The following is a 15,802-nucleotide window of genomic DNA, read 5'->3' as shown; positions in this document are numbered from 1 at the left end:
AAGAAATCACTGCATCAGCATTCCTCTGGGTCTCTGTGGAAGCAGCAGGAGGGAAGGTGATAATACATGGGGTGAGGGAGGGAGGGAGGGAGGGAGGAGTTGGTCTGTGAGGAAGGAGTGGGAGAAAATGAGAATAGGACAGAGAAATGAAGGAGAGAGAACATGTCCCTTCTCCTTGTTCCACTTAATTGCTGTGAGTGTCTGTTTGCCCACAGGGCAGTAAACAATAGCTGTGTGTGTGCGTGTGTGTGTGTGTGTGTGTGTGGTGTGTGTGTGTGTGTGTGTGTGTGTGTGTGTGTGTGTGGTGTGTGTGTGTGTGTGTGTGTGTGTGTGTGTGTGTGTGTGTGTGTGTGTGTGTGTGTGTGCTACATATACTCTAGTAGACAATGTGTTGATATAGCACTATGTAATGTAATAGCATAGCTTCAGTGATAGCTACACTTGTGAACTGAAGGCAGTGTGTGTACATTACAGGTCATTAAGATAACCATTTAGCTAGATTACAGCATTACAATATCATGGAAAACAATGGGCAAAAAAAGACACCTACGTATTTTTTATAAATCCAACTTTCTAAGACATGCAATTCCATGTTCGTGTAAATGAGACTTTTAGCACATTGTTATGCTTTTTGAGTATTTTTCAATCAGTTGTAAACTTGTAACTATAGTCAATGTGGTGTTGGGCTCCAGTAACAGCCAAATCACACACATACTGAATGCTAACATGCTCCTCATGCTAGGTTAATATGCTGTGCTAACCATCTTTTGTATACAATGATGCCTCTTTTGTTCATCACTTAATAAAAAACATTTAGTAAAACGTGTATTTCTGTTCAACTTGTTCTACCGGATGCATGCCAGACCAACATTGAATTTATGAGCAAAATCAGTTACTTTGTAGATAAAAAATCTACCTGGCGATCTGCTACGTTTATATAATTTCCTAATTGGACCCGTTTCTCTTTCAGTTTTGGTGCATAAAAGCATTGAGATTGTAAGGTGTGCAGAAACTAACCCGTCATCAGTTCCCAGTCAAATATCACGGCCTGCAGCAGCAGAATAAAGGTCTAGCTCAACAGCGCATGGCTCTGCTTTGTAAAGAATATCAATATCAGACAGAAGCCTGCAGCCGCCACCAGGACACGATCAATAATTCACAAACCTCCTTTACACCTGTGAATCCCAAAAGGCTTCATTGTGAAGTGTGATTTTTCTCTCTGGCTGCCTTTTTGTACTGGTTGTTTGTCTTTTTTTAACACACGTTTATTTTTCATGTCTTTATCTAATTCCTGTATTTCCAGTTTGTGGGTAGTTTTAAATTCTCCTATTTATATTGTATGATCAAAGATGAGTGAGACATTCCTGTGTGGATGAACACACACACACACACACACACACACACACACACACACACACACACACACACACACACACACACACACACACACACACACACACACACACACACACACACACACACACACACACACACACACACACACACACACACACACACACACACACACACACACACACACACACACACACACACACACACACACACACACACACACACACACACACACACACACACACACTTCCCTTTATGGTATCAGCTATGTGAAGAATCCACTGCTCTGAAGGGCCAGCATAACTCAACACAACAGACCCAAACAAAGCTTATGAAACCATCTTAGTCGGAGAGTTAGCAAACAACTAGAGAGCTTCAAGGCTGAGTGATCAGTACAATAGATGAGCAACTGTGTTGTAAAATATCTGGTTCTTTGATTTAAGTCAAAGCAAGCCCCTCCTGTACTTACAAACTCAAGGAGAGGAGTTAACTGTTTGTTAAGGACCATCAAAGCACCTAGCTTAAAATGGTGTCGCATCCACTGCTAAAAGCTAGCGCCAGCAACGGTAACATTCAAATCCAAATCGCAATGTGTTTCGAATCCTCTACAATTGTGATGTATGCTTCTTACTGGCGTATTTCCTATTACAGTGGCTGCTGAAGATCATAGTTATATTTAAGGTGTTCTTCCATACCAAACTCTTTATCTCAAAATGATTGAATAAATGCGGAAATAATCAACACTGATTGCCATAACATATTTGTATTGTCATGTTTTCTAAGTAAATAAATAAAAAACATCTTTCAATGCAAACGCACAACATATCAAATGAACTTTAAAAACTGGGAGAATTTCAATTGAGGTTGATGCATCAGCTATTTAACAGTAATTAAATGAGGATTATTTGCAATGAGAATGAGATTTAACTATGAATACAACATCAATGGTGGATGGATGAAGTATCTGCTGGTATATTACTCTTTCTGTGCCTTCGCAAATCTCATGCATACAGGTCATGTTTGGAATGAATATTCAATGGTAAATAAATGATTCACCAAATCTGCCAAATGCTCCATTTGACTATAATCAGTGAACAAGAAAATAACCAGCTCCAGTTGCTTAGGCAGACTTTGGGTGCACTCAGTGCCCCTCCCAGACATTTTTCCAGCCATCCATTAACAGCAAACTGTCATTTGTATTGAGAGAACATACACTCTGGCCAAAGAGGAGCAGACAGACCCAGATCTCATGCCAGCAGGTCAGCCATGCGTCCAACTCTGACCCACATCAGGGGCCTGGTCTGGGGCCAAGGCCAGGAGCATCAGCCCATTAGACAGTGAGGAAAATAAACAATGTACAGTAGTAAGAGAGAGAGAGTGAGGGATGGAAAGATTGAAAGGAGGGAAACAGTGGAGAGATCAATCTTGCGTAACTCAACTATAGGTCCACTATCACTTTATTTTTAAAATGTTTTCCTTTCAAAGGGTAGTGCAACTCCAACTCCATTTAGTTTATTTTCACTTCAGCTGGCCCTGACATCAAATCGTGTTTTCTCCTTATATTGCAGTGTTTTAGTGGCTACACTTGGTAAAACAAAGTCCCTGGAGTGGCAGCAGAGTGGCAGAAATCACTAGATGAGAGCAGAGACGGGCTCTCCTGAGGCGCACAGTAAACATTGATTTTCTTCAACAAACTAAAAGGCAGGCAGGCTAAATAAGGATCCGCCTGAAACTCAATGTTTAGTCTGAAATGTCCAGGTTGGTTCAAACTCAAATACACCCTTTTGTCTAAACTTGGAACATAGCAATCATCTTCAGCCGGTTTACTAAATAGCAATGCAGTACATTGGATGTCTCTAGCTGCCACACGAAGCAACTAAATGCTGTTTACTGCGAGGAATATCACAGACAACACCCAGAAATCTTCAAGAAACTGCACCAATCAGAAAAGAAGTAGCCTTTCAGCTGCAACAATATTTCACATATGTGTAAGCAGTCATGCTAACAAATAGCATTTTTCCCATTCAATGATGCAACCCGCACTGCTTAACACAGAATGGCCACTCCTGGCTGCATACAGTATGGCAAAGTTATACGATTTGGTTCCTACCTTCTCAATCTCCTGCTGCAGGACCTGTTTGGCGACCTCCAGGTCCTGCAGGCGGACCCGCAGCTCCTCGTTCTCCTGCTCGTGGCGACTCCTCTTCTTTTCCACGCTGTCCAGCTGCTTGTGTAGACGGATGGACACGTCCTTCGCCACCTGAGAGGGAACGGTAGGAGGGAATTAGTTTGGTTTCTTGTATTGACCTACAAGCATCGATAAAAGTGTAGTTACAATATGAAGTCAATACTAATTTGTAGGGATGTAACGACTCAATACCGTCGTGAGACTGACAAAATATACCACGATTTATTTATTTTTTAAATCTTTTTTTTTTTAAACCTTTATTTAACCAGATGGTCCCATTGAGATCATCGATCTCTTTTTCAAGGGAGACCTGTCCAACATGGCAACACGTAGGTTACAACATGAACATAAAACAACAGATAACACAAAAGGACATATTATTTACAGGGCTACATGTACAAACCTAGAGACATTGACAAGTACCAACAGTATATTTATATCTCGCCCTGTCAATAAGCTTCACCTTCTTGGCAAAAACTGTATTGTTTTTGAAGAGGTGGAGAGACAATGCACAGTTTTACCCACTGCCGTCACCCATGGCCAAAGCATATCTCTCTGTCCCAGCAACATCAGTACCAAGCAAGAGAGTTGTTTCCACAGCAGGGGATATTGTAAACGCCCAAAAATCCCAGCTTCTACCTGGAAATGTAGACATGCTCATATTCCTAAAAGATAACCTTGATGATGCTGAGTGAGTGAGTTAGTGATTTAGAGTTGAGTTACTTGAAAAACTAAAGTGAAACTTGATTTATTCTATTGCAGGGTCTGATTATTAAATTGTTGACACTTTAAAATACTACTATCCTACTAAAATGCTGTACAAATCAGATTTATAATTTAATAAATAAAAAATAAACATTAAATTCACATTTTTTCCCCTTTATTTTTCAATATCGCGATAAATATCGTACAGTGGACTTTTTATCGCAAAATTATCGTATTGTGAGTTTTTGGTATCGTTACATCCCTACTAATTAGACCAGCAAATTAAATATTAGCATCAAATTGTGCAATAACACTAAGAAAGCAATACTAAGAGATACCAACATGTAAAATCGCAAATATCTAAGCTAAGCTAAACTATAAAATCTATCTCATGTCACTAAATGGAAATCTAAAATCTGATGTCATTTAGGAGATCTTCATTCCTCAGCTGGACATCATGGGATGGTTAGTTAGTTTGACAAGAATTAGCAGCACACCACCAACATTTGACCAGTGCTACTTTTGGTATTTGAAGTGATTTATGGCCTTATAAACATAACATCCTCAAACTCCTGCTACACTTTGCAGACATTTAAAACAATTCTAAGAATTCTAAAATGTTCCCCTCAAACAAATAAAGTACATAAAGTAGAGTTGTGAGATAACTTTAGTAAATGCAATAATCTCTGCCCACGTAAAAGGGATACATATACACACATGCATTTCCAAACATTTGGACTACCTATGTTGTAAATGTATTATCTTTTTAATTTACACACGGCATCTATTGCACGTCTGTCCGTCCTGGGAGAGGGATCCCTCCTCTGTTGCTCTCCCTCAGGTTTCTCCCATTTTCCCCTTTAAACTGAGGGTTTTCTCCGGAAGTTTTTCCTTGTACGATGTGAGGGTCTAAGCCAGGGGTGGGGAACCTTTTTCCTCTCAAGGGCCATTTACATGTTTCCAACTTCCTCCGAGGGCCGTACAAATGATTGACCTCTGCTTAACAATACTAAAATCACAGCCCATTCATTTGGCCTTTCTTTCATGCTGTGCAAAGAAAAAGTAACCTCTTAATCCAGATATGTTACCATGATTCATACATGCATGCTCGGCACGTGCACGTGGCATGACAACCAAAACAGAAAGATATTGGACACAACATGTGTGCAAATGTAGTTTCCTATCCATGTGAACATGATTAAGTGTGGGGGGGTCTGAAAAGATTTTTTTTTTTAAAGCATCAATCTGGTGCACTTTGAGAGCAACATTAGGAGATCTATGGATACATCTCTCAACATCCATATGAAACAGAACTGTAAGAAGATTTTATTTTTCTTTATGGATATTTTACAAATCACTCTCCTTTCAAACTGTATTCTTGTTTATTAATAACAACTTTTTTTTACTGTCATATAATATTTATACCTGTTTACTTTATTCTCTTATTTTTAAATAACTATATAATGATCATATAAAGATGTGCCTGACTGGTTGTAGAAAAAGCTTCTCATATGTGTTAGCATAGCTAGCTAACCAGATGCTAATAACAACAAAGTAATTGACTGTATGATCAGTATGACAGATGAACAGATCGCCACTGGGCTTTCAGCTAAAGACACAGCAACGCAACAACTGCGGCATGTGTACGGCTCCTTATGGGTACTGCAATTTTTGGAAGTCCCGGAGCGACGTTCCGGTGCTCTCCGGCATAACTGCACCCCAGAGGAGACATATACCACGTGATGACACGTTAGGCTCGTGTTGTGTTCAAGGACCCTGACCTTGGCCAGGAAAAACAGGCACTCGCTTATTTAATTTGTTTGCGGTCTAGATTTTATTTTTTATTTGTTTATAAATTACCTCGAGGGCCGTACCAAATTGTCTCGCGGGCCGTATACGGCCCGGGGGCCGGAGGTTCCCCACCCCTGGTCTAAGCTAAGGACAGAGGGTGTCGTATTGTCATACTAATATTCTGTACAAACTGTGAAGTCCACTGATTGATTGATTGATTGATTGATTGATTGATTGAAGGGAGATTACCTTGGCTCTATTTCATTCTCAAGCGTCACATGAGTTTTTGGATGCTGCCTGTGCAAACAACACCAGTTAAATGCTGGTTGCTTCAGCTGAGTCGACAAAGTGTGCACATTTATCAGCAGGGACTTCTTTATTTTGATCTAATAATGCCAAGAACATTCCTGACTCATGCTTTAGTATCCTAAATTACGCTAGTATCTAGTATCAACATTTTCGACTGAAATACAAGCGGTATAATGTGTTATGTTTCCATCCAGGTTATTAATGTGGATTACATTTAAAGTAAGGCTAACAGACACACTAAACATTTGAAGTACCGTTAAATATACTGTTAATAGGAACAGTGTCACACAAATGGAGTGAAGCCTGCAAGGCTTTAGGCAGTCATCTCGAGCACCAATGAAAGATATACACGTAATATGCCTTACCCGCTCATATAACCAATCAAACACTTTCTCCCTAATCTGGCGCTCTATTTAAGATGCAATATTTGCTATCTCTCTCTCTGCCTCGCTAACGCTGCTGCTGCCGCCCTGCTTCTGCAAGGTTGCTCTATGATTCCAAATAGAGTCAGTGTTTCCCATACATTGATTTATTTGTGGCGGGCCGCCACAATTAAAAATGGTCCACCACAAATGGATCTCATAAACATCTCATGGTGGTGGTCTAATGGATAGTGAGGTGGGCTGATGATTGGAAGGTTGCGAGTTCAAATTCTGCCTGGAACACCACTTGCCCTTGAGTAAGGCACTTAGCCCTCGGTTACTCCAGGGAGAATGTCGCTGTAATTGGTCATTGTAAGTCGCTTTGGAATAAGGCGTCTGCTAAATGCCTAAATTATATTTTTGGGAGAATAAACCCCACAGATCCTCAACTCCGGTGTGTTTCACTCATTAACAACGCAACACAGAGCAACAAGAACGTTGTCTACAGCCATTAACTCGCAGCATGTATTATGTTATTTGAGGGGGGGTGGATGCGTGGGCCACCCGAATAGGTTAAGGGGCCTTTGGCTTTTCTTTTTTTGTGCGGTGCCCCCACAAATAGAATCAAATTCTGTGGGAAACACTGAGAGTGGTGCAGTGACGCGTCCTAAAACCCGGAAGTAAGCTGCGTGTGAAAAAATGTGAACAGTATGTTTTGAACAGTTCATGACACTGAAATGTAAGTATAATTCAACTGAAAAACAAAAAATGTATTTCAAAAATAAATAAAAATAAGTAATAATAATAATTATTTGTTTTATAATAATAATTGTTTTCGTAATTGGTGCAAGCCATAATCGTAATTGCGATTAAAATATGATGAATTGAGCAGCCCTAGGTAATATTATATAAGTAACGTCTGTGCCAAGATGACTTCAACTAAGTGGTACCAAAAGGTTATGCAAAATGCCAACTATTGTGATTTTTAAAGAATCTTCTGTTGTTCATGAATGTACTCTTACAGTGATCATATTCATATTTGTATTTACTGCGTCTCCATGCTTTAATGTTCAAAAAGCTCTTTATCTTTCTCATACTGCCTGTGCTGCTGCACCTCTTTTCACCCTCTGTCTGAAACCAGAGCCCAGTCTGCTCTGATTGATTAGCTGACTGGCTCTGTTATGATTGGTCAACCGCTCAGAGATGCGCCCCCCCCTTAGCCTATCACCAACAATGTGTTGGAGAGCTAGCGAACAGAAGTGTGAGTGTTACATCATGATGTCACTATGTGGTGGAAGTAAATAAAGGAGTCCAAAGGAGGTGTTTTAGGCAGGGGGGGATGTTAGCCTTTGGAGACCATTTATATGCAAAAAAAAACTATATAACACACAACAGGAAAGAAAAAAAAGAAAAACAAAGCATAACTGTGTGTCATTCTAATAACGTGTTACCACTATTATATTTTTGTATAGAGTATTCTTTTCACTTTTGAGAGATAAAGCTGTAGCTGTTATGTGAGATCTGTATGAGGGCAGATTTACTTAATTCTGAATTCAGCATAGTTTACAAATGAGAGTGGCTGTCTGCATGTGTGTCTTGTTCAATATCATGTGTGTGTGTGTGTGTGTGTGTGTGTGTGTGTGTGTGTGTGTGTGTGTGTGTGTGTGTGTGTGTGTGTGTGTGTGTGTGTGTGTGTGTGTGTGTGTGTGTGTGTGTGTGCGTGTGTGTTATTCACACTTGCAATGCTCATCTGCAAGATCTCTCTGAACACAATTTCTAATTGTGTAAATTTAGTGTGAGTCTGTGTGCCAGAGTATGAATGTGTGTTTGTATGACTGTGTGTCTATGTGTGTTGGAACCAGTGCCAGTGTGCAGCTGAGTCCCACAATGCCCCTCTGTACAGCCCACTCTCACTCTACCCAACGGCTCCCTGAGCTCCCCCACACGCCAATTCATGTTTTTTTAATGCGTGTGATTCTCCTGTTTCAATGGTTTCTTAGAGTTCTCCTCTCAGAGTTTCAGTCACAATGGTGAGTCTCATTTCTTTCTGTTATTTCATCTGCTTCACCACTTTCCATCCAATTCTCAATTTGTATTTAACCGTCACACATTGTCTGATAATTGAATATGTGATTACAATCCTCTGACAATAAAAATACATTTGTATCACACACTGTCATTATGGCTCAACCTGAACCCAGTTGATTAAAATGTTACTGTTGCTTGTGAAAACACACATCTTGCGGATGTTATTTGGCAGTTATAAAAAAAAAATGAATATGCTGTACAGGAAGTTATCAAAGATGTACAATTTTTCTTAGGACTTTCCAAGCGGTCACTGGCATAGTCTGGGAAGTCATTTTACTTAGGGGGTGCGGTAAATTGTCAACGGGGGGGGGTGCTAGTGAATTGTACATGGAGGGGGGGGGGGGGTAGCCTCGCTGCGGGGACACAGAGGACCTCTGTCGCCAGTCAGCGCAACTTCAATGATGCCGTTTAAAAACACATTAAGGGCGGTGCAGATTCTAGGGGGTATCCCCAGCACCCCCAGCATCCCTACTTCCCGCGGCTATGGTCACTGGAGCCTTTGCACCACCATCTACAATATTTCCCTTTTTTGTAGCTGCACAGTAAGCAGCTCATTCTAGTCATATTGTGTGTTGAACTACAGTTTCTATCACATATACACTTATACACAACAAGATGTTTTTTTTTTTGCGTTTCAGCATTATCTTTATGAATGAAGGAATCAAGACCATGTAACAACTTCTATACGTTAATGGAGCTAACGTCACAAATAAATAAGAATAATGCTATTTTCCTGTATTCTTAGCCACTGTGACCCCTATACTGACTGTACAGCCTGGTGCAGTCAGTGTACAGTGTACTTCCTACATCATATAGATTTCATAACATGTAATTCAAATAGAAGATGTAGTCAAACTCCTGCCCTCAATATTTGATTGGCAGGGCTTTGCTGGGCGTGAAATGGAGGAACACTACAGCAGCAATAACTGAGTATGCAGATTATTAATGAACAAACATGGATCTTACGGATCATCACTTTAACCAAACACGAGTTGAATATCAATTTCTCTGTCACTCTCCAGAACATCATAAGTATTACACTCTTAAAGCACATAGAAGTTCCTAATGTTTTTTGCCTGAAAGCCAATACACCATTAAGTGGATCCAATTGGGCCGAGACGGTGATTGATTAACACTGAATGCATTTTCTTTATAGGAACATCTATACATCTATATTTGAGGAGAAAACTGCTTTAATTAATGGTTTGTTTAATGGGTTTAGGTTTATGGTTCTTTATCAAGCCTCCTCTATCTCAATCTCCACCTCCTCTCCTCTTCTCCAAAGCGCCTTTGTTAGCGTTTGACATCTAATAAATGCTGCATTGTTCTTCTATGTTAAAGGAAAGCGTGTAGGCATTTACCACCATTGAAGCTTTCATTTCTACCCAGCAACAGAGCTATAGGATCTAATTAGGATTCAGTCCGGGTGCTGTGTGTGTGTGTGTGTGTGTGTGTGTGTGTGTGTGTGTGTGTGTGTGTGTGTGTGTGTGTGTGTGTGTGTGTGTGTGTGTGTGTGTGTGTGTGTGTGCGACTGTGCGTGCGTGCACTACCATGCCCTGTATATGACATCTACCTCTGCAAGGGAGGTTAGGTTTGGTTTATTTGTTGTTTAATTTGAATTCCTTAAGGTATTTATATCAGTGACCGTATCCAAAAGTACATTAATATCATTAAAAAAACATAAGATGCTCTGTAGCAGATTAACTACAAGCTATTTTCAGTTTGTATTCCAGGTGGAAGTAAACAATAAAACACAAGAGCTAAACCTCATATCCCCACCCCAAATGGAATAACGTGTATAAACCATCACCGTCTGTTTGCAAGAGGGATTACAGAAACATGACTGGCCCTATTTTTATGAAACCCTGTAAAAGGGTGTAGAATGGGCCAAGGAAGGACATAAGAAGAAACGACACAAAGTCAATGTGGAGATCTTGTAAAGTCTATTTTTCTTCTTTAACAGAGGCTTGCAGTCTCTCCCTTCTTCCTGTTTGTGCTATGCTATGCCAAACACAACCCATCTCTCTTTGAACGTACAGAGGTGAACACTAACCCAGTATGAAAAGAAACAAAAATGGAAGACAACCCCTTTTGGGTTTTTGCGCATGTAAATGGTCGGCAAAGGTTTAGCTCTCAAAGTCAGAGTTTCTGTTTCACACCCCCACCCTGCCTGAAACGTGTCTTTTGGACTCCTTTGTTTACTGCTGTAACATAATGACATCACTATGCAACGCTCACGCTTCTATTGGATAGCAACAAAATGCATGTAATAGGCTAAGGCGCGGGACATCTCTAAGTGGTTGACCTATCACAACAGAGCCAGCCAGCTAACCAATCAGAGCGGACTACGATCTGGTTTCAGACAGAGGGTGAAAAGAGGTGCTGCAGCATGAGATAAATAAAGCACTTTGTGTACATTAAAGAATGTCAACATGTCACAGTAAAGGCACCAAATGCAAATATGCAAAATTAGCATAATAGGGCCCATTTAATTACAGTTTGTCCTTTTCCAACAGCTAACGAGCTAACATTTGAAGGTATTCCTTTAAATAACACATCATTAAAAAGTTATCCTGTAGATTTAAAATGTCCTGTTTAGGGGCAGTGGGTGGCAACTGTACAGCACCTGGGGACAGTCCTGCTGCCCCAGAGCACTGACAGGGGAACGGCTAAAACCTACTGAAACATTCATGTGTTTGGTGTGGGAGGAATCATTTAAACCAGAGAAAGTCTGCAGTCAGCTCTGAGGCGAAAGTAAGAAACACAGAGCTTCAAATTAATGTATCACAACACACAACACTCAGCTCATAAAAACAACCTCAGCAGCTAAAAGCCCTTTGTTGCTGGAAAATGTAATTTGTGGCTCAAAGTGTTTAGCCGACTTCGTCATGGTATTGTTTTCCAAATAACCAAGAACATTACATTTTTTATTGTTGAATGCATGTTGGATTTTATTTATGGGTGCTTTTTATACTTTTTGTCTATCTCAGAATATTTTAGCTTGCTGACATTTGCTTGTCAAGTACAATAAAACATATCCCTTTATACTGATGCTAAATCCGACAAACACTCATTCAATCTGTAGTTTTATTTACCTCAGCACTCTTTTGAGTCGGTCCTGTCTGTTGTTGATAAAATCACAGGCTGTGGCGGCATGGTGGGGAACGATGACTCCAGTGAAAGTGGAGAGCATGCGAGGTCTTACAGTCAACCTTGGAGGTGACTTTATTGTTTTTTTTAATGAGCTACTATGAAATGTGCTTACAAGGAGCGCCTCCCTGAAGAATTATCGACTTCCCGCTGTTTAGCTGAACCCCTCAGTTTATCACAGAACAAAGTACTGCACCATCCGCTATTAGATAAGCAGATACATAAGAAGGGTTTTTGGAATATTTCATAATAGCATCAATGGTCCTTAAATGGCTGACAGACTAAAATAAACTGCTAGTGAGTCCAGTTTCATTACAGATCATCAGAAATGTTACATTGCACTTTCTATGCAACATCATTAGGGAATTTACAAACTCTTATTTTGTAAGCACAGTTTAAAAATACTTCTAGAACATTTATCATTTCAGTCGCACTTTCAATGTCTATATTGCATCATTAACATACCTATTATTCTTGGTTATCTGCTTTTGGCACAGTAGAATAATAGTTACAGTTGTGAACCCTTTGGATTCTCCACACATGGGGCGAAGCCTGCGAGCTAGTTCAGGCAGTCAACTCGAGCACTTATGCTGCATTCATACATAACGCCCCCTTGCCGCTCTACAACCAACCAAACAGAGTCTCCTTAATATGCCGCTCTATTTAACCTGCCAGATCTCTCTCCATGCATTGCTTGCTGCTGCTATTGCTGCAGCTACCTCTACGTCGCTGCCGCTTGCCTGCCCCACCACCACCCCAGCTTCCACCTGTAGGCTCGGGGGTTAGTTATTTGATCATCACTCATCGTGCTATGTATATCTATGGAGTGATGATGCCCGAGCCTAGTCGCCAAACTCAACTATATGCTGCTTCTAATAAACATGTTAAAGGAACATGTGAGTTGTCTGACTGAAATAGCGTTGTGTGTTCCTTCCAAACAACTCAACTTTGGTTTCATCTGTCCACAGAATATGTTGCCAGTAGTGCTGTGGAACATCCAGGTGCTCTTTTGCAAACTTCAAACGTGCAGCAATGCTTTTTCTGGACAGCAGTGGCTTCCTCCGTGGTGTCCTCCCATGAACTCCATTCTTGTTCAGTGTTTTACGTATCGTAGATTCGTCAACAGAGATGTTAGCATGTGCCAGAGATTTCTTTAAGTCTCTAGCTGACACTCTAGGATTCTTCTTCACCTCATTGAGCATTCTGCGCTGTGCTCTTGCAGTCATCTTTACAGGACGGCCACTCCTAGGGAGAGTAGCAACAGTGCTGAACTTTCTCCATTTATAGACAACTTGTCTTACCGTGGACTGATGAACATCAAGGCTGTCAGAGATACTTTTGTAACCCTTTCCAGCTTTATGCAAGTCAGCAATTCTTAATCGTAGGTCTTCTGAGAGCTCTTCTGTGCGAGGCATGGTTCACATCTGGCAATGCTTCTTAAGAATAGCAAATTCAAAACTGGTGTGTATTTTTTATAGGGCAGGGCAGATTTAACCAACACCTCCAATCTCGTCTCATTGATTGGACGCCAGGTTGGCTGACTGCTGACTCCAATTAGCTCTTGAAGAAGTCTTTAGCCTAGGGGTTCACATTCACTGTGAATGTTTACATGGTGTGTTCAATAAAAACATGAAAACATATAATTGTTTGTGTGGTATTAGTTTAAGCAGACTGTGTTTGTCTATTGTTGTGACTTAGATGAAGATCAGAACACATTTTATGACCAACTTATGCAGAAATCCAGGTCATTCCAAAGGGTTCACATACTTTTTCTTGCAACTGTATGAGCACTGGTGAATAATTAAGATGATTTATAACAATAATAGTAAATCATGTTGATCAAGTTATACTCCATATTTGTTTTTTGTTGTTGAAAGGATCATGGGGTATTATAATTCCTGTAGTTATAATACAATATAATCTTGTTATATGGCATTACACTAATATGATAAGTTATTCTAAGTGGTCATCAGGTGCTTAAAATGAAACAAAACCTCATTAAATCCAAAATATTAGTGAGTGACCAGCCATAATGAAGTATTATAATACTTTACCTATACCATATCATATTTTCTTGATTTGTTTGCATATCTTTATCTGCAAAGTATCAAATATAAAGCCAAATGATAAATGCAATAGCTTATAAAGTGTGAGATTTCCTTTTAAAGTAGTACCATGGAAGCATAAAGCTGCATGCACAGAGATGAAGTAGTAGTGCATTTTTGTTTCTCTAATGTCATCATTTCATAACTCAATAGCTTAACAGCCCTGAAGCCCATCCACTATAACTCATCACAGTGTGTCAAACACCAACTATATGTAGCTGCTCTCTTGCTACCAATTTAAGATTTGTGTTGGAAAGTGCCGCAAAAATGAGTTTACATTTATTTCAGCAAGTCTTCTCGAAAGAACTACAGTGTTTAGTGAAAACCCAGAGCTAGTGTTGATGCCGTTGACCTTTTTGACACTGGCCTTTTGACGCCCATTTAGAGGATGTTACATCACAAGTAATCTGCTTCGTGTCTATATATAAAACCATTATGTCTGAAAGAGAGAGTGAGGCAGTGGCCTGACAGCTGTTCCAGTACAGGCTGTGATCCATCTATCTTTGTATAAAGAGAGAAAGGGAGGGTGGGGGAATGTGATAAATTCCCACAATCCTTGGCATGTTTGGCAGTTGAAAAGTATGATGTCACCTCGAACATCAAAAACTGCCATTCTGTCCTCCCATCCATTCAAGCATACATCCAGACACGCATACATATACTGTAGGACTATGCCTTAGAATATTTGCTGTTGTGTTAGGGCTGGTTGTATTTGCAGGATTTCTTGATAGGACTAGTGATTGTTTACATTATCGATTTATCGCCATATTATTTTTTCAATGAAATGCTCAGTCGATATAATGTCAGAAATAGTGATAAATGGCTCCCAAACTTCAGTTTGCTTGATTTGTTGACCAGCAGTGAAAATCCAAAATGAATTAAATATTTACGATATAAAACATGAAAGTAACAAGAAGCACAGTTTCAAAGTTTTAGAAGTTCAAACCGATGTATGTTTTGCATTTTTCCTTGATAAAGACTTTGAGTTCAATTCAATCTAGAGAACATTTGACAAGTTGGACAAACTCATCATTTGAGCGAAACTGAACAGCGATAGTCCAATCACAGTGTAGCAAACATAACTATGTGCGGCAGGTCTGTCATCTTTGGATTTCTTTCCCGTTCCGAAACAATGTGCAAGATGCTCTAACGAGGGAGTCAATCACTAGTCGAACCAAATCATCCTTCACTTTCAAACACTCTCCTTTTCACATGCAGTGAAATGCATCAACACCAGCAGACTGTAGTGGGAAAAGCTGAATACAGTAGGAGAAGATTGGATCTATATTTAACTTTCCGCTGTTTAAATATGTCTTGAATAGCCACAATACCAACACTTAGGAGTGTAAGTAATGTTTAGTTCTGTTGAATAACCAACTTAGCATAATTTCCCAAAACAAGATGCTACAATAATAGAGTTTACAGTACAGCAACAATAGTGACTCTGCTATGCTCTTGATTTAGTTTGGGGAAGATTATGCCATGCCATCGGGAGCAACTTGGGGTTAAGTATCTTGACCAAGGATACATCGACATGTTGACTGCAAGGGCTCGGATCGAACCCACAACCTTCGGATTGAAAGTTGCCCCTGGGCTTCTTCATGGTGTTTTGCTTGGGAAAGTAAAGCATACTGTCTTTGAGTGACAATTAAGGCATGCATCTAAACACTTCTTCCTCCAAGTAAGCTTTAAAACTGTCCAAGAGTTATATTAGCACAACAGTATGTTAATTACATTTTCTATTTGAAATA

The 15,802-nt window shown here is 40.0% G+C and overlaps 1 protein-coding gene across 2 annotated transcripts in view; it reads right to left on the bottom strand.

The window, feature by feature from the left end:
- mtcl2 (microtubule crosslinking factor 2) overlaps positions 1 to 15,802 on the bottom strand; it is a 140,441-nt gene that overhangs the window by 107,786 nt on the left and 16,853 nt on the right. For both annotated transcript variants that reach the window (XM_034086782.2, XM_034086783.2), the window contains exon 4: positions 3,464 to 3,613. In XM_034086782.2, coding sequence (XP_033942673.1) covers positions 3,464 to 3,613 — 150 coding nt within the window. The remainder of the gene's footprint in view (positions 1 to 3,463; positions 3,614 to 15,802) is intronic.

The sequence above is a fragment of the Pseudochaenichthys georgianus genome, chromosome 7 (assembly GCF_902827115.2).
Source record: "Pseudochaenichthys georgianus chromosome 7, fPseGeo1.2, whole genome shotgun sequence".
NCBI classification, from domain to species: Eukaryota; Metazoa; Chordata; class Actinopteri; order Perciformes; family Channichthyidae; genus Pseudochaenichthys; species Pseudochaenichthys georgianus.
This window is presented reverse-complemented; position numbering and strand designations above follow the sequence as displayed.